Source organism: Myotis myotis, unplaced genomic scaffold (assembly GCF_014108235.1).
Source record: "Myotis myotis isolate mMyoMyo1 unplaced genomic scaffold, mMyoMyo1.p scaffold_m19_p_1, whole genome shotgun sequence".
Lineage (NCBI taxonomy): Eukaryota > Metazoa > Chordata > Mammalia > Chiroptera > Vespertilionidae > Myotis > Myotis myotis.
The window spans coordinates 49058719-49085774 of record NW_023416313.1 but is presented as its reverse complement, the minus strand read 5'-3'; the positions used below and the strand labels follow the sequence as shown (position 1 = coordinate 49085774).

Sequence of the window (27056 nt, the reverse complement as noted above, 5' to 3'; positions counted from 1 at the left end):
TTTGTCTCCGCATTTTGGCAGCTTCCCTGTGTTGATAGAGTGGCCCTGTGCGCCAGGTGTCCTGTAGGGCCCAGTAGCTCAGCCTCCCCAGTTACCTGGGGTGGACACTCTTGGTGCACTCTTGGTGCCTTGGTTGTTGTAGAATCACTGGGAGGAATTGACCTCCAGGCCAATTGGCTGTGAGAATCAGCTGTGTCTAAAGTGGGAGAACTTCTGTGCTGAAGACACCCTTCTGGGGCAAGACTTGCTTCAGTGGGGCTTTGGTGCTCACTGAGTCTGCTCCCTGAGTGCGTCCCTTATGGATCTGAGGAGTTGCAGTCTGGATGGACCCCCTCTGATCACTGGGTACAGTGGCTCCTGGATCTAAGGAGGTGCTAATTCAGCCTCTGCCTGAGGCCACACAGCAGGAGCCACGAAGAGGCTCAGCTGTGAAGCAATGCAAGCCGCTGCGGGGCCTTGGGCCTTCTCTTGGAAGTTCCGGGTCTGCCTGGTTCGGCTGCAGTTAGGTACATTCACATGCAAAAGCCTCTGCCGCAGCCTGGGTGGGGCGGGGTCTCAGGGAGTCAGAGGGCGGAGAAAGCAGCCATGGCCGATTCTCCGCCCGGAGTCGCGCATCTCAGTGTCCCGGTAAGGGCTGCAAGCACCTCTGAGGGAAAGCCGCCCTCAAGTTCGCTCGCTGCCGGACAGACCAGCCTCTCCCCGTATGAGTCCTGGGTCCCCAGAGACTTCCCGGAACCGGAGTTCAGAGCAGTCGGGAGTTTGTGACTCAAAAAAGTCAGCCGCGTCCTCAGGTGCCACCCCCTTTCCTCGCGAGCGCGCGCCGCCGTACCTCTGCACTTCACCTCCGCAGCGCCTCTGGCTCTCAGCGTGCTTTTCTTTCCTTCTAGTTGTGGAATTTACACTCAGCCAGCCTTCCTGTTGTTCTGGATGATGTTTGCTCAGTCCTTTGCGGTAATTTTCAATTGTTGTGTGAGGCGATAATTTCCCGGTGTTTACCTATGCCGCCATCTTAGTTGCCGTCCAGATTTATTCTTTTTCCTCCGTGAGTCTTAATTTTCTATCCTGCATTTAGATGGAGCGCCTGTCTCCGGGGTTGTGGATTAGCAGTAGGCTGGAGCAGCTCCGCTGGATGGGTCTCATTTGGTGGCCCTGGCTACAGAAGTGATTCCTACCTCCCTTTGCAGTTCTTTTGTTCTTCAGATATATCCACTAGGGATGTACAAATTACTGAACTTTCAAGTCATTTGCAGTAACTCTTTTCTGTGCGGTGATGCCACCAACTTATACATGGTTAGAATCACTTGTTTAACTTTTGCTTTGGATTTTTAGAGATTGAGGTTTTCACTTTAATTTGTTTTATAATTTTGTAAAACATTTATACATTTACTGGTCCAATTATATGTTGCTGTGTAACAAGCTATCCCAAAACTTAGTCCTTTAAGACAAGTATTTTATTCTGCTCATGATTTTGTGGGTCAGAAATTTGAAAAGGGTCCAGCTGGGGTGGTTTGTCTCTGATCCTCAAGGCAGCTGGGGCTGGAAGCTCTACCTCTATGACAGCTCTTCATTCAGTATCTGAAGCCTTGGCGCCCTTTAACCGCTCTCTCCCTACATGATTGCCTTGCTCTTCATATGGGGTTTTAGCATCTTCCTATGGGGTCTTAGCAATCAGGTGTATTTGTAACTTGCACCCTAGCATTTGGTTTACACAATACCGGAGCAAGAAGTACTCAAGTGTAATGTATTGTGCTGTGGGGAGGGAGGATGGGAAAAAGGATCTAAAACTATCTTGTACCTCACAGTGCCCATCTCAATTAAAGATAACCCCAGCCCCAGAGAGAGAACTGGAGGGAGAATAAAGAGGCAGAGAGAGGCGCTGCCTGCTCCCCTGACCCTAAGTGGCCGAAGCAGGACACAGGCTATAAGTATGTCTACTTGGCAGTACTTGCCTTAAAATGCGTGAGGCAAGGTGTTAGCAAACAACATTTTCAGGGAAACTTAATGGCCATGATATTCTTCAGTGCTGGTTACACTTTAATGCAAGTAAGAGTCACATGTGGAGAACCAAGATGGCGGCATAAGGTACAAACCTGTACGTGCTGCCCCCCACAACAACATTAAAAATACAACTATAAGACAAAACAGCTATCATCCAGAACCACAGGAAAGCTGACTGAGTGGAAGTTCTACCACTAGAAGGAAAGAAAAAAGCACTTTGAGACCAAGTAGAAGGTGCAGAGGCGACAAGAACAGAGGTACGGAGGTGCATGCAAGGCAGCTGCACCTGGGTGCGCGGTTTTTTTCAATAGGAAAGGGATACAAGCTCTCGAACACACTGAACTCATTTACGGCGAGACTGTGGTGTCCCAGATTCTTACGGGGAGAAACTGGACTGTCTTGCAGCGGGTAGGAAAGCAAGGGTGACTTTCTCAGAGCTGCTCGCAGGGATCATTGTTGCTGTGGGGGCGCGAGACTCGCAGAGATGCGAAGTCTGCGGAGACGGCTTATGACAGCCATTGCTTTTTGCTCCACCCTGGTGATTCTCTGAGACCCCACCCCACTCAATTTACATCCCCACCCAAGAGGTGCGCAGTGGCACAAAGCAATCACCTGCGCTTTTGCAGCCTAACAAACTGCAGCTGGATCAGAGAGCTCCAAAACTTCCAAACTCCAAACAAAGAGGAGAAATCTGCTTATGTTGCTGTAGCCCCTGCTGGCTGGACCCACACAGTGGTTGACTTGGAGATCCAGGAGCCAGGGTACTCCTGGTCAGATACTAGATTTCAACTCCTCACATCCATAAGGGACACACTCAAGACGCAGACTCAGTGAGCACCAAAGCCCCACTGAAGCAAGTCCTACCCCATAAGGGTGTCCCCAGCACAGCAGTTCTTCCACTGTAGACACAGTGGGTCCTCGCAGTCAGCCAAAAATGTGGAGACAAAGAAACATGTCAATAATGAAAGAAATGGAGGAAAGCAAAATAATGGAGGACATAGAGTTCAAAACCACAGTTATAAGGTTACTCAAGAATCTTCTACGATACTTTAAGCAATAAAAGAAAAAAAAAGAAAAAAAAATCATTTCCTTAATGAGTAATGATAAGCACAAAAAAATAAATAAATAAAAAATAAAAAGAATCTTCTACGAACCTCCAAGGAACTTAGTGAGACCTTCGAGGATCTTAATGAGACCCTCAAGGATCTTAATGAGAATGCCAAAAAAATGGAAAAGGACCAGTCAGAAATTAAACATACACTGACTGAAATTAAAAATTATATACAGAGATCCAACAGCAGACTAGAGGAATCCAAGAATCAAGCCAAAGATTTGAAATACGCAGAAGCAAAAACACCATCTGGAAAAGCAAAATGAAAAAGAATCCAAAAATATGAAGATAGTGTAAGGAGCCTCTGGGACAACTTCAAACGTACCAACATCCAAATTATCGGGGTGCCAGAAGAAGAGAGAGTGCAAGATACTGAAAGCCTATTAGAAGAAATCATGACAGAAAACTTCCCCTACCTGATGAAAGAAATAGACTTACAAGTCCAGGAAGTGAAGAGAACCCCAAATAAGAGAAATCCAAAGAGGACCACACCAAGACACATCATAATTAAAATGCCAAGGGCTAAAGACAAAGAGAGAATCTTAAAAGCAGCAAGAGAAAAACAGTTAGTTACCTACAAGGGAGTACCCATACTACTGTCTGCTGATTTCTCAATAGAAACCATGCAGGCCAGAAGGGAGTGGCAAGAAATATTCAAAGTGATGAATAGCAAGAACCTACAACCAAGATTACTCTACCCAGCAAAGCTATCATGTAGAATTGAAGGTCAGATAAAAAGCTTCACAGACAAGAAAAAGCTAAAGGAGTTCATCACCACCAAACCAGTATTATATGAAATGCTGAAGGATATTCTTTAAGAAGAGGAAGAAGAAGGAAAGGTAAAGATAAAAATTATGAACAACAAAGTGACAACAAATAAATATCTATCAACAAGTGAACCTAAAAATTAAGTCATAATAAAATGGTGAATATAATAGAAGCAGGGCTGACAATTCTTGGGGGGATGGAGGTGTGGGGAGTGCAGGAAGAGACTGGACAAAAATCTTACACCTATGGATGAGGACGGTGGCAGGGGGTAAGGGCATGGGGGGGGCGGGTGGGAACCAGGTGGAGGGGAACTATGGGGGGAAAAAAGAGGAACATCTGTAATAATCTGAACAATAAAGATTAATTTTTAAAAAAAGAGTCACATGTGGAGCTTGTTAAATCTGCAAATTTCTGGGTTCCCTGTAGAGATTCTGATGCTACAAGTCTAGGGCGAGGTCCAGATCTCCAAGTGTTTCCCACGTGTTCTTAAAGAATCTGTAGAGCTTACCTGGGCATGTCTGTCACTCTTCTGAACATGCATTTACAGAATGCAATTGGTAGAGCTTCACCCTCATCACTTATAATTTAGTAAGTGCCTTTGAGAAATATTTATGGTATGACTTTTTTCCCACTCATAGGAAATCAAATTCAGCTCTGCTTAAATTCCTCCCAGGTTCTCTCTTCCCACTCCACCATCATTTTTCTTCTTAGGGAAATCAGCAAGAATTGTATTAGCTCCCTAAAGCAAGCTAAATATATTAAGTCAGTCTGTCTACCGTTCACGGGGCTGACCTGGGTGAACCTGCAAGCTTTCCTGTGCGATTCAGCTTTATCTACAAATAACTTCATTCACCACCGGCGGCACATCCAGGACTTGAGCTTAAGACGAATCTAGTTATTTATATGGACAGCTGTCCTGCTCTATGGACCACAGGTCCCAAAGCCCATATGAAGAATTAAAAGTCCTCAGGCCATCCTGTGGTGACAGTCACCCCGCACAGGTCCTGGCAAAAGCACAGCCCAAAGGCTGCCTGTGTGTTCGATAGGCAGCACCGTCGTGGCGGTATTGCGGTATTGCGATGGGGACCCTTACAGCTGGGGATGTCGGAATATGGGGAGAGCAGCACAGAACCCAGCACATGCTCATCGCCGCCTGACCCTACAGTGTGTTGTAATGTGCATGTTTTCTGTTGTTTGTTTTCCCCTGTCATCATGTAATTCATCACCTTTTCCAGATGAGAACATTGAGGACCACGAAGGTGCCTCACCTGAGGCCACAAAGCTGGTCAAAACAGTTTCAAGCCCAGAACCCAGATCTCCTGACAGTCGGTGTATTGTTACAATATCAAAATGCTCCCTCCCCACCAACACCTGCTTTATCCCACTTTTCAAGGATGCTGCATCCTTGCAATCGCTCCAGTTTTCATATCCTCCTCAGAATCCTGACAGTCCAGCCTTTTCATCTCCACTCATTTAAATATTTTCATTAAAAAGTGGGAATCCAATACACCTCCAGTGATAGGAGCAGAACCAAGAGGTAAGAATGGAGGTGGCCTGAGGCATAAGTAGGGAACGGAGCACCCCAGCCAGGGGGAAGGCTAGTCCTTCCTACCAGCACTAACGGTCTGTGCCTTCTCCACCGTCTTGTCCCCACATTACAGTGGGAGAGGTGCCTCTCCCCTCCTCCCAGGCCCAGGGAACCCCAGCTCACAGGCTTGCTTCCCCCTCCATGTCACAGCCTTCAAGGCAGCGGCCCTGATCCAGAGATGGTACCGGCGCTACATGGCACGCCTGGAGATGAGGCGGCAGTGCACCTGGAGCATCTTCCAGTCCATGGAGTATGCTGGGCAGCAAGACCAGGTCAAGGTGCGGTGGGATGTGGGACGCCTCCGGCTCCGCCTTCCAGCCCCTGGGCAGCAAGGCCCAGGTGCCCAGAGGTGTAGCTGATCTGGACCACTCCTGGGTCTCTTCTCACTCACCTCTAAAGCCAAGTCTTCTTGGGTTCTTCTGTAGCTCCACGATTTCTTCAGCTACCTTGTGGACCACTTCACCCCCAGCAGTCACAATGAGAGTGAGTATGGGCTGCCACACGGCGTGTCCTCCTGTCTCGGGGTCGTAGGTCTGGGGGTGAGGTGGGAGATGCACAGGGAGTGAAAATGTGAATCTGGTGACAGCTGGGAATGAGCAAGGAGGACCACAAATAAATGCAGAGTGGACTTGTATTCTGGGTTGTCCCAGAAGCACACCTGGAGACAAGAGTTTGAGTGCAAGGAGTGTATTTGTTAAATACAGGAAACGGTGGGTGGGGAAGGAGTGGGAAGGGATTCAGGGAAGGGAAGGCAGCCAAGAAAGCTAACAACTCAATGTGCCTGGGAAATAATGCAAAACACAGGCCCAAATGATCCCACCTGAAGGCAGAGGGAACCTGAGTCCATATATTGGCAGCTCCCCCCCTCCCCTCCCCCTCCCCTCCCCTCCCCCTCCCCTCCCTCCCCCTCTCCCTCCCCCTCCCCCTCCCCTATGGTGAAACTTGTTTTCTTATATGTTGCTTCACTTAAAGTCACTGAACCTATTGACAGCATTAAGTGAGGACCTACTGTCTGGTCCAAGGAAAAACTCCTCTGTGTTGCCTGTGGACTGACTGCATGTCTGTAAGCCGCCACCCTTTCTGTCCTGGCAGGGGATTTCCTGAACCGCATGTTTACCGAGGAGAGAGTCCCCCGTGACTCTGAGGTAGAGAAATGCAGCGACTATGAATCCATAGAGGTGCCAGACAATTACACGGGGCCACGCCTCTCCTTCCCACTCCTTCCTGACCACGCAACTGCCCTGGTGGAAGCTTTCAGACTGAAACAAGTAAGCTCACCTAGGAACTCGAGTCACCACCAACTCCTGGTCACCTGCAGGGGGAGAGCAGATCAGAGCAGAAGGCAGGGCCCCAGACTTAGGGTGTTTGTGTCATGGGTTCACTGGAGAGATTCCATTCACTCCTCCTTTGCTTAGCCAGGACCTGTGATCAATCACCAGGTCCTATGCACTCAAAACTTCTCCTAATAATGTAATCCCCCTTTGTTCATCCATCCCACAGATAAGTATTGAGCACCGGTATGTACCAGCGTGTTCTGGACATGCGGACATAGCAATGAGCAGATCAGACACAGCTCCTTGTCCTCATGGGGCTGACATTCTAGTGGGATACAGACACATAATAAATGAATGACCATAAATGAGTACTCATTCTCTCCATTCAGAACAAAATCCCAGCAAATAGCCAGGCCCTCCCTTGTCAGAACAGTTTATTTATTATTACTTGCCCAGGCCCCAAGTAAATTGTGTGTATTAGAAGGTGGTAAGAGCTATGCAAAAGAATCAACTAAGTTCTAGGTGGGAGAGAGGGCAGTTTTATCGAGTGGTCTGGGAAGGCCTCTAAAAAGGTGATTTCTGAGCAAAGGTCAAATGAAGGTGGCGAGGGAATGCACCACGTGGACATCTGGGGGAAAGCATTTCAGGCCGAGGGAACAATTGGAAAGGGCCTGAGGCGGGTCCTTGCCTGGACAGCTCAGGGGCCTGGGAAGGCCATTGTGGCCAGAGAGGAGGGAGCCAGGGAAAGAGTATTAGGAGATGGCGGCAAAGAGGACGGGGTGAGTTTTATTCTTCTGAAAGAGATGGGGAGACATTGAGCACAGGAATGCTATCATCTGGCTTGCTTTTAAAAGTAATCATTTTCTGTGCTGAATAGAGTGTATGGAGCAAGGGCTGAAGCAGGGAGGCCAAGTCAAGAGGCTACTACAATAGTCCAGGCGAAAGATGATTGTGGCTTGAAATGCTGGTGGTGGAAGCAGAGGTGGGGAAAAGTGGTCGGATTCTGGCTCTATGCCAGATTCTAATCCTTCCCCTCTTTCATATGAATTAATTCACTGCAGGAGGAGTTGGGGTGATTTTCTCAGTAATGTCAGGATTACTCGGTACCATCAGCATGCGTGCACTTATTCATACTTGGCTGAACAATCATGTGTTTCTCCCCAGCTAAAGGCCAGGGGGGATTTCATAGAGCAGATAGAGGAAATTAGTTCAGCATTTGGGTGACGGTGAAAAGCAGAAACAAGGGTAGAAATGGGTGAAAAAGGAAGGATCTGTGCATAGTGCCCCAGGGGCAGTGACTAGGCTCACTTTTGGGGAGGCCCATCTTCCCTCACAAATATCAGTGTTGTTCTGTTCCCTCCCTCCTCTTCCTCCTAGTAGCAGCTACATGCTCGCTATGTCTTGAATCTTTTGCATGAAACCAGAAAACATCTGGTACAGCTGCCAAACATCAATCGGGTCTCCACCTGTTACAGTGAGGAGATCACAGTGTGTGGTAAGAGCTGGTCGGAATTGGTTTTGTATGCTAGACCCAAACTAGAAAACTCTGCCTGTGATGGGGGAGGAGGAAAGGCAAGGCTGGGGGGAGGGGGGAGGAGGACGGGACTCAATGGCCATGTGGGCAGGCTGACTTCACTCCTTCACACTGAGAGCAATTGCATATTTGCTCCAGTTTCTTAAACTAGAGGTGGTTCAGTGAAGGGCTAGGGGGTCACAGGGCCAGCCTCTTCTTTATTTTCCCAAGCAATTCATATTTGACCCCAAACTCATGCTCTCCATTCAGAACAAAAACCCTGCAGACCCTCCCTTGTTAGTTTATTTATAACTAGAGGCTGGGTGCATGAATCCGTGCACAGGTAGGGGCCCTGCCCCCAATTGGGGAAGGGGGCGATCAGGGCCGCAGTGCCTGTCAAAGCAACCAGTTGTTCCTGTCGTTCCGGCATTCCAGTTGCTTGGCTTTTATATATATAGATTGTTTGACCAGGCCCTAAAGCTTAGTGAATATTCCTGCCATCCACATATATTGTCCCAGACAGAAATCCTGTTAGTGTCAATTTTTCCACCTCCTTATGTTTTCAGTGATATTTTAGATGGTCCCCCACACTTTATATTATAGATGAACACCCCACCCTTTAATTTAAGGGAGGCAGACTGTGGTACAGCAGGTATTGTAAAATGGCACTTCTAGGAACATGCAGTGTACAGATAGGTCCTGAAATTGTCTTAAATTTTAAAAATTAGTTTCCAATATTTGAAAATTAGAGGATTTCATATTAAAATCCAGATTCCCAACTTCTCTTGAAAAATCTTGCAAGACTGACCCATAGGTGAGTTGCAGCTTCTGTTCTAGACGGGTGAAGTGTCTTCCATTCTCGCCTGGGTTTGCAGCCCTGTGCTATTCTGCCCCATCTTTGCTTCAGTAAGAACACAGGTTGTTTACTATTTATGATAATTATGCAGGAGAAATATTGTGTTTCTGCTTTCAATATTAACTACCCCTGCAACAAGGGAAATTAATAATTATTCCTATCTTACATGTGGAAAAATGACTAACTGTAAGTTTCTTAACCTTGTTAGTTTTTTTCTGGGTATTTTCCTTTTTTAGAGTAAAAAAATGAGAAACAATGGTAAGGACCAATCAAAACTGATATTCCTTTTCTGTTTTTGTTAGGAGATTTACATGGTCAGTTGGATGACTTAATATTCATATTTTATAAGGTATGAGTGTTCAATTTAAGTTTCTGTCTTTCTCTGAGGTATAATTTAGAAGTTTGAATACAGTATCTAATAAACAAATTATTAAGTATTGCTTGGATTTTAAAATATTAGATATACATAGCATATTTATACATATAGAAAATATTAGAACACACAGTAGAAAATATATAATATAAAAGCCAGCATTGCATTATATTCCACTATATAAACTGTTTAAAAAATACAAAATCTGAGGTTAATAAAGAGAAGGAATCATTATTCAGCAATTGATTTTCTTTTTTTCAAATAAAGAGAATCATTTATTATCAAAGCAGTTGAAAGCTATTTTCATATCAATTTTTAATTATAAAATGCAGAGCATATAGCAACATATAGTATATGAAGATTCTGTTTATGTAATATAACTTTTTTTTTAAAATATATTTTATTGATTTTTTACAGAGAGGAAGGGAGAGAGATAGAGAGCTAGAAACATCGATGAGAGAGAAACATCGATCAGCTGCCTCCTGCACACTCCCCACTGGGGATGTGCCCGCAACCAAGGTACATGCCCTTGACCGGAATCGAACCCGGGACCTTTCAGTCTGCAGGCCGACGCTCTATCCATTGAGCCAAACCGGTTTTGGCTATGTAATATAACTTTATAGATATACTGCATTTCCCAAAGCATGTTGCCATGTATTATGTTGTTTAATCCTAAGGAATCTCTGGCAGTTGTTATTGTTAATTAAAAACAATGCTGCCAGGACTTTAAACTGGCCTTTGGGTCACAAGTTCAGTGTCCTTTGCACATACCATATTCCAACACTCTGGCTTTGCGTAAAACATTTATTTTTATGAACATGTCATAACCTCAGCCTGGCTGGAAAGGAAATATAAGACCAATAGAAAATGTTTCCACCTCTTACTGGCGCTTTACATTTGGAGGAGAGCCAAAACTCAGAACTGGTGTTAGACCTGATGTAAATGCCAAGTACACGTTGGCTTAACCTGACTTCCTACTCCCTTCTTTCTCTACCTCTTCTGGGACTTGAATCCTTGTTGGGAAGAATGGCCTCCCATCCCCAGAGCGAGCCTATGTGTTCAACGGTGATTTTGTGGATCGAGGCAAGGATTCGGTAGAGATCTTGATGGTCCTTTTTGCCTTCATGTTGGTTTACCCCAAAGAGTTCCATCTTAACCGAGGAAACCATGAGGACCACATGGTGAACTTACGGTAAAACCAAAACATGCTTGGTATTTGATATTTACTTGTTGCAATTGTAAAAAGTTATTTTGTCAGAGTTCCTTATCTGTTAGATGCTTTTTAAAATAGTTTTTCAATTTTATAAAGTAGAATACACAAGATATAACATTTTAAAAGTTTTTTAAAAAATGTACACCTTATCCTACTATTCTAATAAACCATTAATTTTTTTTTACATACCCATACTCTTTATCATATAAACAATAAAGTTTAACTACAGAAAAATTAAGGAATACAGATAAGCAAAAGGAAGAAAAATTAAAATATACGATAACTTGTCTACCCAGAGATAATGTTTAATTGTAGACATTTTGATGATTAGTCTCTTTTCTATATAGTTAAGTACATGTATAAGAATATGTATTTTATAAAAATGCAATTGTGTCATAACTATTGTCACTAAATTTAATATCTATTTTTTTGCTTTTAAATCTAGATATGGCTTCACCAAGGAAGTGATGCAAAAATATAAGGTGTGCTGCCTCTAAAAGTAAAAGTTTCTCTGAGCTCTGAATAGTTGGCTGAAGTATTTGAAACTTAGTGTCTTGTGCATATCATTTTTCAGACACACGGCAAGAAAATACTACAAAGACTGCAAGATGTTTTCTGTTGGCTTCCACTGGCCACTCTGGTGGATGAGAAAGTCCTGATTCTTCACGGTGGTGTGTCAGACACGACTGACCTAGAGCTTTTGTCTAAACTAGACAGGCACAAGGTACTGACTGGATAATGAAATTAGTGCACATTTTACCAAAATACCCCGTTTCACTATCAACATAAAATAAATGTTATCTTGCATGCTGACTCCAGTTGACTAAAAAGGCCTGGCCAGTGTGGTTCAGTAGTTGAGGATCAACCTATGAACCAGGAGCTCACAGTTCAGTTCAGTTCCTAGTCAGGGCATGTGCTGGGGTTGTGGGCTTGAACCCCAATATGGGGCGTGCAGGAAGCAGCCAATCAATGATTCTCTCTCATCATTGATGTTTTTATCTCTCTCCCTCTCTGAAATCATTATATATATATTTAAATATATATATATATATATATATATATATATATAGATATATATATATATATATATATTATTATTTATTAAAATTAGACCAGCAACTTTTAACCTTTTTTTTTTTTAACTCATAGCACATAAAATTCTGTGGTACACCAAAAAATATATTTTTTATTGATCTGACAAAAAAATAGGTATAATTTTTATCCATTCACACTGAATGGCTATTGTGTTAGCTGTTGTCATTTTTTTTTTTACTAGTAATTTGACAATCTAAGGGAAAAGAGGTCAGTGTCCCTGAATAAATGTTCAGGTGTTGCATGTTTTAAAAATTCTTATGGCACACCAGTTCGAAAATTGCTGCATTAGACCATTAAAAGGAGAAGGACTGAGAATCCACGGCTGGGCTCAGGGAACAAGTTGCTGTGACCAATTAGTGATGTTTGCCATGGACATGAAAGTGAGGAGCTAGTGTGCTGCCATCCCCGATCTAATAACAGTTGGAGTAGAGAAGCCATAAGATACCATACACGTGTAAGGGTCTATGATGAGAAGAAAACCGTTCTGTTACTTACAGTTATGCAACCTTGAACAAGTTACTTAACTTAGTGTAACCTCAGTTTCTAAAACTGTACAATAGGGATATGAATAACTATATCATAGACGTTGTGAGAATTAAATGAAAATATATGTGCATCTGCCTTACAAAATTTATACTTAGTAAGTGGAAATAGTATTAACTCCATTTGGCTAAAGTAGCAGACAACTTCAAATAAAAATGGCTTAATATTTATTTGTTTCTCATGTAAATAGAAGCTGGAGGCCAGCGGTCCAGGACTGGTATAGAGTAACACCACAAAGCCATCGGAGACCCAGGTTCCCAGGTTGCATTATGGCCCAACATGGCTGCTTGAGCTCCAGGCATCGTGACCCCAGTCTAGGCAGCATAACTTAGCAGAAGGAAGGCATGCTCCTCCCCTTTAAGGACATTTGTTTGTACGCACAATTTCTGATCACAGCTTTGTCATAGGTCAGCACTTAACTGAGAGGCAGGTTGGAAGGTGTAGTCTTTATTTCAGGGGGTGTCTGTTAGAATCCGGGTTTCTATTACTAACGAGGACGGATAGACAGATGTTCGTGTAGCAACACTGCTCAGTCTGTCCCTGTGGCTCCCAGATGCGCGCCTTTCTTCCCACACCCAGAATCATGTTCATCCCCTCCCTGAGGGCGTCTATACTCAAGTCTCATCCACTTGCATCCAGCTCAGTCTGAGGTTTCTGGATTCAGGTCCTATCTACTTGGTTTGACTATGGCTCCTTGGGTGTCTGATGACTAAAAGATGTTATGTGTCCCTGCGCACCAAACTCCGTGTGGGGAAGAGAAAAGGTTAACCCCTTGGCAAAGGTGGAAGAGGGGAGGCCGGCAATATTTTCAGTAGCTCCCTGCAAAACTCCTCTCAATGTCTCCACAGTCTCAGCCCTTTCATGTTCTTGACTGAGAGGGAGGGTCCCAGGTGATGTAAAACCAGCTCTTAGTATTTCCTTTGTCAGTTCTGCATGTTGTCTGGTAGCTCATTGTCCTTGTGTGTTTTTTTGTTTGTTTGTTTGTTTCAATTCAAACATTTTTATTCAGCTGCATCCAGGTAGAGACAGCAAGTTATGATAGATCAGATTATCTCATGGGAAGAATCACATTTAATTATGTAAATATAGAAAAAGTGGGGACTTCGGGAAAGATTGCTAGAGCTTCCTGTGGCTTAGCAAAAAGCTAACTTCCCAGCAGTTGGTTTGCAAAGCTCTGGGGAGGGGTGATGTCTCGATCTGAGTTCAGGGCCACTTGGAAGGAAAACACAAAGAAAATGGACTCTGGGGCCAGTTACCTGGATTCAGCCCTGGTATAGTCTTGGTGCCTCAGTTTTCTTATCTCTACTATAAATAAGGATGCTACTTCATTGAGGTGTGACGCCCAATGAATTAATTCATGTGAAACTATAGAGGAGGATGGCATTTTATAGGGGTGGCCTTAGGGTTAAGCTATTAGTTCATATAAAGTGCCCAGGAAAGGGTTCTCCAAATGTTAGCACTGTTATTCTCCTTAAGAATCAAAGCTAGGGATGCCTCATGAAGCAGATAATAATAAAATAAAGGTACCTGAGGGAGACAGTCTGGCCCTCCATGTGAGTTGGCAATGAGAAGAGCAAGAGGTGATTATGAGTCCATTCACATTTTGTGGCCTTTCACTCTCTGTGCCCAGGGCTGGACCTGCCTAGGAAATACTTAGCACTTGTCCAGTGTTAGAGAATAACCTCTGTTCTGTTCTCTTTAATCTGGACTCCTCCTCAAACATCACTCAGGTTCTGCTGACCCTCTCTGAGTGGCCTTCTTTGTCCTTGCCCTCAGCCAGTCCACGCCAGGACAAGGTTTCTGGTGTTCTTATATCTATTTGCAGAAGATATAAGGCTCTTGTTCTCTGATTCTGTGTTGCACAGATATCCCGCTGTGCACCAGACCTTTGTCACTGATACCCCTGTGGGAGGCGTGTCCCTCAGTTTTCACGGTGGCACGCAGGTGTGCCACAAATGGCTGCTCGATGCCACAGCTCTGCTCTGTGGCCTGGCCCCTCTCTTTCCCATGATCAGAATTCTTTCTGCTTGTGTCCTCTACGTTCTTATCCTGGTCCCAGTACCATGATGACTCTGAGTCAGTGAGAGGGACCATACTCAACCCTCTTCCCAATTAGGCTGAAAAGAGGTGTTCCCTGCCCCGGTGAGCTAACAAGTGAGCTAGCACTCCTGTAAAATGTGATCTCACAGCAAGTGTCAAGATTTCCCTGTTCCTACATTTCTCAGCCATAAGCTGCATTTCTTCTCCTCTGCTGTAGTATCTGTGAAACAACAGAAAAGCCAGTAAGGGCTTGTCTTCCTGAGAGAGAGGTGCCCTTTTTCATCCTTGTCTAAAATCACTAAGCTCCCAGAGAGAAATCATGACATAGGTTAGCATTTATCGAGTTATCTGTGGTGAAGGACCAGGCTTTATAATTTTCTAATTTAAAAAAAAATATTTTTATTGACTTCAGAGCAGAAGGGAGAGGGAGAGAGTGATAGAAAGATCAACGATGAGAGAGAATCATTGACCGGCTGCCTCCTATACACCCCACACTGGGGATCGAGCCTGCAACCTGGGCATGTGCCCTGATTCGGAATTGAACCATGACCTCCTGGTTCATAGGTTGATGCCCAACCACTGAGCCATGCCAACCGGGCAATTAATTTCCAATTTTTCACAGATTAATACTTTTGTAAAATCTGAATGACTAGAAAAATGAAATTCAAACAAAAAATATAAGGCCACTGATCATGTGCTTGAGTGCCGTAGCACTACCAACTGGCTATAGAAGTTTCTAAAGGCTCACTCCCAAGTTCTGTGCCTCTCTTGTCCGGGGTCAGGACAAACCGTTCACAGACCAGCACTTATCTGTGGACCCCAGTGTGAGGAGCATTGGCCTGATGCTCAAAAAGGACCTCTGGTTTCATTCCTTCATCTGTGTTTTCTGGACTTTTGTAGATTGTTTCCACTTTGAGGTGCAAAACAAGAAAAGAGAACGAGAAGCAAGCAGAGGAGAAGGGAAAAGCCAAGCAGACGAGCTCTGCAGGGAGCCTCTCCCCGTGGTTTCTCCTCCAAAGCCGCTCTCTCCCCTCTTCGCCCCTTCATCTCAGCTCCCACAAGACCCACAAAGGTGGACGCTCCTCCAGCGTCCCCTGCAGCATCCCCCTGAACCCCAGAGGGCTCTCCCGGCAGGCGAGGCGCTCTGTGGACCTGGAGCTGGAGAGGTGCCGGCAGCAAGCAGGCTTCCCGGTGATCAAGGAGAAGGAGGAGCCCTGGGTCTTCAACCCAGAAGCTGACTCTGCAGATGGGGAACTGCTGGAGCCCTCTCAGGAGGAGTGGAGGCAGGTGGGTGTGGCCGGGAGCTGCTCCCTAGGATTTGGCTGCCATCAGGAGGGACCAAGGATTTAAAAAAACATCAAATCTCATCTTTCCATGTAAATTCAGGGTATTTTTTTTGCCCGCCTTTCTCTATCCCTGGTGTTAGAACATCCCAGGAAGAGATTAGTGTTTGCCTGATGACTCATATATTTTAGAGTTTTGTGAAGGATGGGAAGATGTAGGCTCCATTGCCTGAGTAAACTTGGTTTAGTGACGTAACATCGCTGGGGTGAAAGGTAAGCCACGATTTCTTGGGCGCTGTTGTTTTATTTTTTGTTTGTTTTAATGTGTCAGAAAGATGGCTGCTGTAGCTCAAAGCCAAAGGGCTGTCAGTAGCTCCTGTCCTCCTCTGTTAACAGGCAGCCAAAGGCTTTTCCAAAATCTCTGAACTGTGTCACATGGCTACCCCTAGCTGCAAGAGAGGCTGAGAAACCAAATATTTAGCTTGGCACATTGCCACCCCAAACGCCCAATCAGGGTTTTGTTAGCAAGGAAGAAGAATGGCTACTAAGGATGTATTCACAGTGCTTGCCAAAATAGAGGCATACCTCGTTTTAGTGCACCTCACTTTGTTGTGCCCTACAGATGTTGCATTTTTTTTCCCCAATTGAAAGCAAAACCTTCCATCAGCAAAAAGATTACAACTCGCTTCATTGCTCTTCTTCCTCCTCTTCTTCTTCCTCTATTCGTAGAAATGACCCTGAATGCAGATCTGTCTAGTTTTTAGGGAAGACACCACCTCTGTTCTCTCCAGGTTGTAGATATTCTGTGGAGTGATCCCATGGCTCAGGAGGGCTGCAAGGCCAACACTGTTCGAGGCGGAGGCTGCTATTTTGGGCCGAATGTGACCAAACAGCTGCTTCAGAAATACAACCTGCAGTTCCTGATCCGCTCACACGAGTGCAAACCCGAAGGCTATGAATTCTGCCACAGCCGCAAGGTGGGTGGGCCCTCTGCAGTAGCACAGGAGTGGTCCCTATTGCTCCTCCCAGGTCTGGATTAGCGAAGGCTTCTCACAACCAACTGTGCCTTGTATTTGTTACCCACTTGCAGACCATAACTGAGTCCTTCACAGTAATTTACCCTTGGCTTTTAGAGACTCTTTAAAATTCAGTTTTGTTTGAGGCCACCACTCACCGATACCCTGAGAGGAGAGTAAGGGGAAGTTTGCTTCCATCTCATGGATGCAAATATGGCCTGGGGTTTTCCCTGCCACATCTCTGTTCTTTAAGTCACATTGCTCGCTCTCACATGTCTCAAACAGCAGCACAGAGTAACAGGACTTCTCACTGTGCCCCAGGCAGGGATTCTGGATTGGCTGCTCCTGCCTAACCTTTGGGCATCTCTAAATCCTGCAGTGTTTGCCTAGGGCAGGGGTGGGCAAACTTTTTGACTTGAGGGCCACAATGGGTTCTTAAACTGGACCGGAGGGCCGGAACAAAAGCATGGATGGAGTGTTTGTGTGAACTAATATAAATTCAAAGTAAACATCTACACTAATAAAAGAGAAACATGGTAATTGGCGTACGACCGCTACCCTTTTCATTGGCTAATCAACGAGATATGCAAATTAACTGTCAGCCAAGATGGCGGCCGACAGCCAGGCAGCTTGAAACTAACATGAGGCTTGCTTGCCTCAGTGACGGAGGATTGTTGGAGGAAACCAATGTTCCCTGCCTGTGGCTGCAGGCCTCTGAGCGGGCAGTTTAAGAAACATTGTAACAAATACCGCCGGACTTCAGCCAGCAGATTTGCAACATTGTAAGCAAAGGCCAGAAACCTACTTCAGCCGCGGAGGCCTAAGAGCTGGAGCCAAGCCTCAAGGTAAAGCTGGCCCAGAATAAAAAAAAAAAAAGGAAAAAAGGAGCGGTTGGGAACTTCAGTCACTCCCAGCCTGAAAACAGCCCTCAGCCCTTCACCCAGACTGGCCAGGCACCCCAGTGGGGACCCCCACCCTGATCCAGGACACCCTTCAGGGCAAACCAGCTGGCCCCACCCATGCACCAGGCCTCTACCCTATATAGTAAAAGGGTAATATGCCTCCTGGCACCAGGATCAGCATGACAGGGGGCAGCGCCCAAACCCCCTGATCGCCCTGCGGCTCTGTGTGTTTCAGGGGGCGGGCCCCAACCCCCTGAGCAGCCCTGCTCTGTGCCTGATAGGGGGGAGCTCCCCAACCCCCCCCCCCCCACGGGCCCTGCTCTGTGTGTGACGGGGTAGAGCCATAACCTCCCCATCGGCCCTGCCCTGAGTGTGAGAGTGGCGGCGCCCCAACCCCCTGATCGGCCCTGCTCTGTGGGTGATAGAGGGCGGTGCCCCAACCCCCTGATGGGCCCTGCTCTGTGCGTGACAGGGGGTGGTGCCACAACCTCCCCATCGACCCTGCCTTGAGTGTGACAGGGGACGGTGCCCCAACCTCCCAATTGGTCCTACCCTGAGCGTGACTGAGGGTGGCATCACAACCTCCCAATCTGCCCTGCTCTGTGCATGATGGGGCGGGGCCCCAACTCCCCAATCGGCCCTGCTCTGAGCCCGACCAGGGGCTGCACCTAGGGATTAGGCCTGCCCTCTGCCACCCGGGAGCAGGCCTAAGCCAGCAGGTGGTTATCTCCCGAGGGGTCCCAGACTGCGAGGGGGCACAGGCCAGGCTGAGGGACCCCCCCTCCCGCCCGAGTGAACAAATTTTTGTGCACAGGCATCTAGTCATTACATAAAAGGGTACGGTCTTTTTTTTTTTTAGTTTTATTCATTTCAAACGGGCCGGATCCGGCCCACGGGCTGTAGTTTGCCCACGGCTGGCCTAGGGGCTAATACCATTTGGATGAGAGTGTTCCCAGGAATACTAATTCTACAGGAGAATAACAGTTTTCCATGCAGAAAAAATAAGAGATCAAGTAATATGAGAAATGTTTAAATACTTATATAAGTTTCTTTATTATAGGACTTATAAGGACTTTTAATTTCCTATATTCATTGTAAATCTCCAAAAAAAGATGCAGTGTTTAGCATTTTCCAATATATTGACAATGGAAACTTTTTTCACAGAGCATCTTGGGGGCTCGGCACTGTGGGAAACTGCAGTGAGGCCTCCCACCAGCTAGTTAGTAGCTTATTTGCATGCTGGTTATAATGGCCGCCTCAGTTCATTGGGCCCAGCTGGCCTCTGAGTGGAATCAATGAAGTTTTTTCTCTGACTCCTAGTTTTACTTGGGACAAAAATGTGAAGAAAGTATGTTGTGGATGTTCTATCAGAATTCAAGTTTTTATTACTTGGGTCACAACTCCTGCCCTACTAGCATTAATGACTTTAAATAAACCCATAGGTGAGGTCAAGGAGAAATAGCAGCCCCTGAAATTGGGTTGGACCCTCTAGGATGGAGGGCAAAGGTTTCTCCAGTGAACCTGAGTGTCTGTCTCTCTTCTCTTGATTTAGGTGTTAACCATCTTTTCTGCTTCCAACTACTATGCAGTTGGCAGTAACAGAGGGGCCTATGTCAAACTGGGGCCAGCCCTGACCCCCCACATCGTGCAGTATCAAGCTAACAAGGCGACCCACATGCTGACCATGAGGCAAAGGCAAGACTTTCCCATGAGTGATTTCAGAAAAGCAGAATTATAGTGTTTATGGAACCTTTGAAGTGTCAAATGTTACTACATTTATCTAAATTCTAAGTGAGAATTCAGAATTTGGCTCTTTCAGAAGTAAGGCGGATCTATCATAGACATTATAGGCAGGGGCCTCTTCCTTCTCCACACACTCCAAAATCTCTACCTCCTCCTCATTAATGGAAGGAACAAGTTTGTTTCCTGCAAATTTGCTTTTATTGAAGTTTTCCTCAGTGGGTGCATCGTGGGTAAAATCCATGGACCAGCCACCAAGTCTTTCCAGGGCCACTCTTCTGTTCTCTCTCATCCTTAAAGAATTTGTGCTATCCCATCAACCCCAGCCAAAGGTCCCTGCACTATCTGGGGATTTGACGGATGGATTTCAGTGTACACAACCTGTTAACAATGGCCCTTTCCTCCTGGGAAGGAAATATATAATGTTACTTAAATGGCTTTTGTTGGGATGATTCTGAGTTGTAATCTTAGTTAGAACATACCACACATTAAGTGCTATTATAAACCATATATGTCTCACAATGAACTTATGAAATACATCATGTAATAATTTCTACTTTTATATATTAAATTATTAAGGAACAGAGGTTAAATCAGCTGGCCCATGGTCACACAGCTAATAAGCAGTGAAAGTTAGCTTTGACCCAGGTAGTCTTATTTAAGAACTCATACACTTATTACGCAATACTGCCTCCCACCAAAAACTGGGCTCCAGAATATAAAGCTACTAACAGATACAGTTTTAGTGGTACTAAACCAGCTTTTAAAATTATCAGATGAACTAAATTCGAAATCAAAACAAAGTTAGTATAAATCCATTGAAAAGAACACATTAATATTTAGCATCTGCCTTGTGAGAGTGCTATAAAAATACATTATTTTAAATCATTCTTGAGTCCAAAACACTCAGAGTTATTAAACAGTCAAGTTATTTAAAAAATTAAGGCCAGCATTACTTTAAAAAGAAATATTATATGAAAATTTAAACTCACCAAACAATAGTAGTTAAACCTACTGTGCAGCAGAATCATCTGTGGAGCTTTATAAAAAAAAATAAATCAGTCATCTGAACCTCATCCCAGTTCCACCAGATTAGAGTATCCAAGGGTGGGCCCCAGGCACCCAAAATGCCATGATTTCATATGATTTCAGTGTTGTCACTACAAGAGGAGTCACTGTAGGGAATCCTATAAGTAATATGTTTAATAACATAGTGAAAGATCACTCAGCTCTTTGAAATATTCATTGATTCAGCACCCAGAAGTCACTTGTCCAACGACTTCAACTATTTGGACCACAATGGAGAACTTAGAAGGAAGGGGGGAAGTGCTTCTGACCAGCCATAGTTGATGTCTTGTTGTACAAGAACTCAGGATCATGTGTTTTACTTAGAGAAATCCTCACTCAGAATTCACTTACTTTTGGTGTAAATCCACATCTCACAGTAATAGGTTAGCCAGACTGGCGTCTACCTGTCAAGATTGATTCCTAGCTCCACCCCTTATTAGTTATGTGACCTTAGGCTTGTTCCTTACTCTGTAATGGGCATAATAGTCTTACCCACCTCAGTGGGTATTGTAACTATGAGAAAACGGAATAAGTGTTATTTTGTTATTCATAAATCTTGCCTTGTGACTGTTTAATGTAATAATAAATTATAAGGAAAGCATGATTTTGGAAACATATCATTTATTGAGTGCTTTTTAAGTGCCAGGCTTTCTTCTAAGTGCAGTACATGAATTTACTCTTTTATTCTTCACAATAATCTTGTGAGGTAGGTAACATTTTTATCCCTATTTTGCAGATGGGCAAACTGAGGTACAGTGAAGTCACATAACTTTACATAGTATCCTATACTGGGCAGGGCAGCAGCATTCCACAGAATACTTCAAATTTATCCTACTTGTGCACAGCAGGGAAAAGTGGGGCAGCAGGGGGGCGGGGGCAGAAGTAAGAGGTGGAGCACTTCCCTCAAAAACTGAGCCCTTGGGAAGTTGGGACATTAAAGACGAGAGAGGCAAAATATATTAAAAACCCATGACTATTTCTTCTTTAGTAAAATGTCCCTTTTTTTCTTCTATCCCAGGATTAGCAGAGTAGAGGAGTCAGCTCTAAGAGCTCTGCGGGGAAAGTTATTTGCTCATTCCTCAGATCTTCTTGAGGAATTTAAGAAGCATGATAATGGTAACACGGGTAAGTTAATCAAGTAAGATATTCATAAGAGAAGGAAGCTGGTAAAAACAAACAAAAACTTGTTTCGCAGTAATTAGCAAACAAATATTTGCTGAATGAACAGATGGCCAAAAGACTTCTTTGACTACTTCCTCCATTTAATTCAAGTTAATGCCCCAGTTATCTTTTCTAAATATTAAAATTCCATGCTCTTAACAATATGAATTTGGCTAAATATAGATGGAGATGGTGAAAAGAAATGAAGTCAAGGGAAGGGTGACAAGGCCAGAACTAAGCAAAAAGCAACAGGTGGGGCAGGTTACAGAAGTTTGCCCAAGATTAGCAAATTTTAATGATTTGACTTCTTGTTGTTGTCAAGTGTGTATTTATCTGTTCTTCATTCTATTATAAAAACTGGCAATTTTGTCTTTTGGAATGTGTAATGGACATTAACTACATGTACTCAGGTTAAAAAACAGCAGTAACTGTCATACAGTCATAACAATATTTTTCCTATCCAAGTAAACAACCAGTGCTGCATTTGTATAATGGTTTTTCCTGTTATTTGTCTGAGTTTTGTGTGATTTCCAGTAGTATTGCCGAATATAGCCAATTTAAATTTGAATGCCAAATTAAATTTGAATTATGGACAGATAATAAAAATCTTTAAATATAAGTATGTCCCATGCAGTATTTGGGATATACTTATACCTCTTGGCCTGTCTGAAATTTAAATCTAACTGAATATTCTGGATTTTATCTGGCAACTCTACTTTCATGACCATGACCAACAAAAATAGTGACAGTGCATAATATTTTTATTACCTACGGATAGTAAGAAGAATGTCAGGTTAAAATGGTACCCACTGTTGGGCAGGAAACTGGGCTTATAGGTGACAAGACAACAAGTTAGCCCTTTTCCTATAGGTTTAATCACCCTGAGTGACTGGGCAGCAGCTGTGGAGTCTGTGTTGCATCTAGGACTGCCATGGCGGATGCTGAGGCCACAGCTGGTGAACAGCTCCACAGATAACATGCTGGAGTACAAGTCCTGGCTGGAGGACTTGGCCAAAGAAAGACTGAGTCATGAGGTAATGATGAGAAAATGGTGGATGAGGGCATATTGTGGACCATGAAGCCCCTTATGGAGAACTTTGTGTTTTTTTGTGTGTTTTTTAAAATTTTTTTATTGATTAAGTTATTACATATGTGTCCTTATCCCCACGTTACCCCCTATCTCCCCCCACTTATGCCCTCACCCCCCTCGTTGTCCGTATCCATTGGTTAGGCCTATATGCTTGCATATAAGTCCTTTGATTGATCTTTCCCCCTTACCCCCACCCTCCCCTACCTTCCCTCCGAGGCCCGACGGTCCAATCAATGCTTCTCTGTCTCTGGATCTGTCCTTGTTCATCAGTTTATGTTGTTCATTATATTCCACAAATGAGTGAGATCATGTGGTATTTATCCTTCTCTGACTGGCTTATTTCACTTAGCATAATGCTCTCCAGTTCCATCCATGCTGTTGCAAATGGTAAGAACTTTATGGAGAACTTTGAATAAGATCAACCGAATATTGAGAACCCCAAAAGGAAGATGAATGGGGAAAGGGGACAACAATTTGTTGAGTTTCCATGTGTCAGACTTTACAGTAAGGGATTTACATATATTGCTTCAGTTTATCCTTAAAATCACACCAAGAGATAGGTATTATCAGCCCCATCGTACTCATGAGGACACTGATCACAGAGGTTGAGCTACCAACCTCAGATCATAGAGTTCCTAAGTTATAGAACTGAGACGCAAACCCAGGTCTGACTTCTTTGATTTCATTCTGCTTCCTCCATTAAAAAAGGATTTATGCCGAAACCGGTTTGGCTCAGTGGATAGAGCGTCGGCCTGTGGACTGAAAGGTCCCAGGTTCGATTCCGGTCAAGGGCATGTACCTGGGTTGCGGGCACATCCCCAGTGGGAGATGTGCAGGAGGCAGCTGATCGATGTTTCTAACTCTCTATCTCTCTCCCTTCCTCTCTGTAAAAAATCAATAAAATATATTTTTAAAAAATAAATAAAAATAAAATAAAAAAGGATTTATTCAATAAAACTTGTTGAATGCGTGATGTATTTGAAGCTCTGGGCTAGGTACTTTATTAAAATAGCTCTATTGCAATATAATTCACATTCTATACAATTCATCCATTTGAAATGTAGAGTTCAATGATTTTTCGTATACTCGCAGATATGTGCAGCGACCTTCCTGGTCAACTTTAGAACATTTTTACCAGGTGCTACAAACTCTTAAGCCATTTGCAGTGGTTCTCAACCTTCCTAATGCCGAGACCCTTTAATACAGTTCCTCATGTTGTGGTGACCCCCAAATTCATTGTTACAAATTGAACATAATTAAAGCATAGTGATTAATCACAAAAACAATATGTAATTATATATGTATTTTCCAATGGTCTTAGGCGACCCCTGTGAAAGGGTCGTTCAACCCCCAAAGGGGTCGTGACCCACAGGTTGAGAACCGCTGCATTAGAGCATTTGGCAGGCTGAAGGGGGTTGAGGGTGAAGAGATGATAAAACATCTTCAGGTTTTTCTAAGAGTGTCTTATTGTCAGGATTGATTGTGTGTTGATTATATATTAGGAAAAGCTAAACATAAGATACAGAAGTAAGGTGAGTTTTTCTTACAGAACATACAGTCGAGTTTGCTGGAAACACTGTATCGCAACCGATCTAACCTGGAGACCATTTTTAGGATCATAGACAGTGATCATTCAGGTAAAGGCACTCATTTTCCTGTCATTTCTGACACAGCAAATATTTTACCTCCCACCCTTTGGTCTTCTTCCTGAGTATGTGGCTCTCTACTGAAGCCCTTTGGAAGCCAAGGAAATAATAGCAATGCTTATAAATGGCAGAAACCAGAAAAGTACTTGAACAATACCAGCAGTCTATATAGGAGAGGGCTTGGGCAGAGAAGAGTCAAGACCAACTGAATGAGAACTTCTTATAGGGAGAATAATAATTAGTAGATGAGAGCAGGTGTTCTTGTAAGAATGTCAGAGGAAAATGAACCTTGAAAACTAGACTGACTAACTGAATGACTTCCCTTTCTCTGGTAAGGGTTCATCTCACTGGACGAGTTCAGGCAGACTTGGAAGCTGTTCAGCTCCCATATGAAGATGGACATCACAGACGACGGTATCTGTGACCTTGCCCGGAGCATTGACTTCAACAAGGACGGCCACATTGACATCAATGAGTTCCTGGAGGCCGTCCGCCTCGTGGAGCAGTCCTGCTCAGAGGGAAACGCCTCAGATTGCCCACAAGCCACCAACACGAAGGGCAGTGGCTCCTGGCCTGCCACTGAAGACAGCCTGGTCTCTGTTACCCAAGTTGCCTCATAAGCGATGCCAAGCGATATCACTGGAATAGCTTCCTTATTCTCCATACATTTGTGAAACTTTATGCTGAGAATTTGCCAATCAGCATACATCAGAATCACCTTTGTATTTGTGGGTGCAGGGTGGTGTGTGTGCGTGTGTGTTGTGTTTTTAAATATATAGGTGACATAGCCTATGTATTTAGAATTTTCACAAGGTGGGACCCAAGTATTAGTATCTTTAAAGTCTGAAGCCTACCCCAGTTATGAATCACTGATAATTCAACTCCCTCATTGTTTCCATTTTCACCTTTTATTTATTACTTTTAAAATGTCATATTGGTAAAGGAAAGTTATGGAAAATTATTTATGTAATCCCATGACCTAAACATATGGATTCTTTTTATTACTTTTTCTTATTATAACTATAGTATTACATAATTTAATGTTCTTATTTTTTTTAATAAATCCACACCTAATTATAAATACTTTCCTATGTTACTACATAGTCCTCATGATTACTAGTTTAATGGCTGCATAATTTTCTTTCAAATGGATGCACTATAGTCTAGTCAGCCATTCTTCAATTGTCCAACATGTGTACTGTTTCAGTTTTCTTTTATTATAAGTAACACTGTGGTTAATAATTTTATGCACATAGCTTCTTCTACAAAAATCTTTTAAATTATACATTTTCTTAGGATCAAATTCCAGGAATGGGGTTACTTTATCAAAGGGTGTTGTATTTGTCTATAAAGAGATTTACTATTTAAAAATTGGCCCCTATGGCTATGAGTCTGAGAAGCCCCAAGATCTGCAGTTAGCAAGCTGGAGACCCAGGAGAGCTGATGGTGTGTTCCCAGTCTGAGTCCACATCCAAAGGCAGAAGAAGACAACGTCCCAGCTCAAAGACCATCAGGCAGAGAGAGAATTCTTTCTTACTCAGCCTTTTTGTGCTATTCAGACCTTCAAGGAGTTATGTGAAGCCTTTACTCACTTTACCAATTCAAATGTTACTCTCATCCAGAAACACCCTCAAACGTGTACCCAGAAATAATGTTTAACCAATATCTGGGCACCCCATGATCAAGTTGACATCTGAAATTAAGCATCACAGGTGTGAATATTTTTATGGCAGTTTGCTTTTCAGAACTGAGTACACCCGTTTCACCATAAATTCACATGTTTTGGGTGTGATCATAAGCTCCCCCAATCAGTTCCCCTTAAGATCTTCCCTATCTGATTAATGTCAATTTCATTCTGCCAGTTTCCTTATTTTTAAACAGAAAACAGAAGCTTGACTTCTCTCTTTTCCGTATTTCCCATATCTAATCCATCAGCAGATTTGATGGCTTTACCTTCAAAACACCTACAGAATTTAACATCTTATTTCTCTTTTGCTAACTCTCTAGTCTAAGCCATATTACCCCCCCACTTCCTCCTTTACCTATATAGCAGGATTATCAAACTTTTTGATCGCAAGATGCTTTTATACTCTTTTTTTAAAAAGTATATTTTATTGATTTTTTACAGAGAGGAAGGGAGAGAGATAGAGAGTTAGAAACATCGATCAGCTGCCTCCTGCACATCTCCTACTGCGGATGTGCCTGCAACCCAGGTACATGCCCTTGACCGGAATCGAACCTGGGACCTTTCAGTCCGCAGGCCAACACTCTATCCACTGAGCCAAACTGGTTTTGGCTGCTTTTATACTCTTAAAACTTATTGAGGATCCCAAAGAGCTTTTGCTTATGTGGGTTATATCTGTTGATGTTTTCTATATTAGAAATTGAAACAAAATATATAAGATACTTATTAATCAAGTTAAAATAATGTATCTATCACATATTATCATAAATAACATTTTTAAACTTTTTTGAAATAATTATAGATTCATAAGAAATTGAAAGATAATACAGAGATCTCATGCTCCTATCACTCAGCTTCTCCCAGTGGTGATATCTTACTTAACTCTACAGCATTATCAAAACCAAGAAATTGATAATAAATAACGTATTTTAAAGAAGATTAACAAAACAAAAAAAATTAGTGAGAACAGTGGCATTGTTTTACACATTTGCAAATATCTTTCATGACTGTCTTAATAAAAGATTTTTACATCTGTTTTTGCAATTAATCAACTATTTATATATTTTGTTGGGTAAAGTATATGAAAAAACTGA

General features: G+C 43.5%; 1 protein-coding gene across 1 annotated transcript in view; it reads left to right on the top strand.

The window, feature by feature from the left end:
* PPEF2 (protein phosphatase with EF-hand domain 2) overlaps positions 1–26405 on the top strand; it is a 38061-nt gene extending 11656 nt beyond the window's left edge. The window contains exons 3-17 of the mRNA XM_036336783.1: positions 5616–5743; positions 5891–5948; positions 6558–6733; positions 8120–8234; positions 9411–9457; positions 10507–10673; positions 11140–11176; positions 11269–11418; positions 15273–15659; positions 16447–16632; positions 19126–19268; positions 21400–21506; positions 22413–22576; positions 24182–24269; positions 24615–26405. Of these exons, the coding sequence (XP_036192676.1) occupies positions 5616–5743; positions 5891–5948; positions 6558–6733; positions 8120–8234; positions 9411–9457; positions 10507–10673; positions 11140–11176; positions 11269–11418; positions 15273–15659; positions 16447–16632; positions 19126–19268; positions 21400–21506; positions 22413–22576; positions 24182–24269; positions 24615–24898 (2237 nt within the window). The 3' untranslated portion in view covers positions 24899–26405. The remainder of the gene's footprint in view (positions 1–5615; positions 5744–5890; positions 5949–6557; positions 6734–8119; positions 8235–9410; positions 9458–10506; positions 10674–11139; positions 11177–11268; positions 11419–15272; positions 15660–16446; positions 16633–19125; positions 19269–21399; positions 21507–22412; positions 22577–24181; positions 24270–24614) is intronic.
* Positions 26406–27056: the final 651 nt, after the last annotated feature.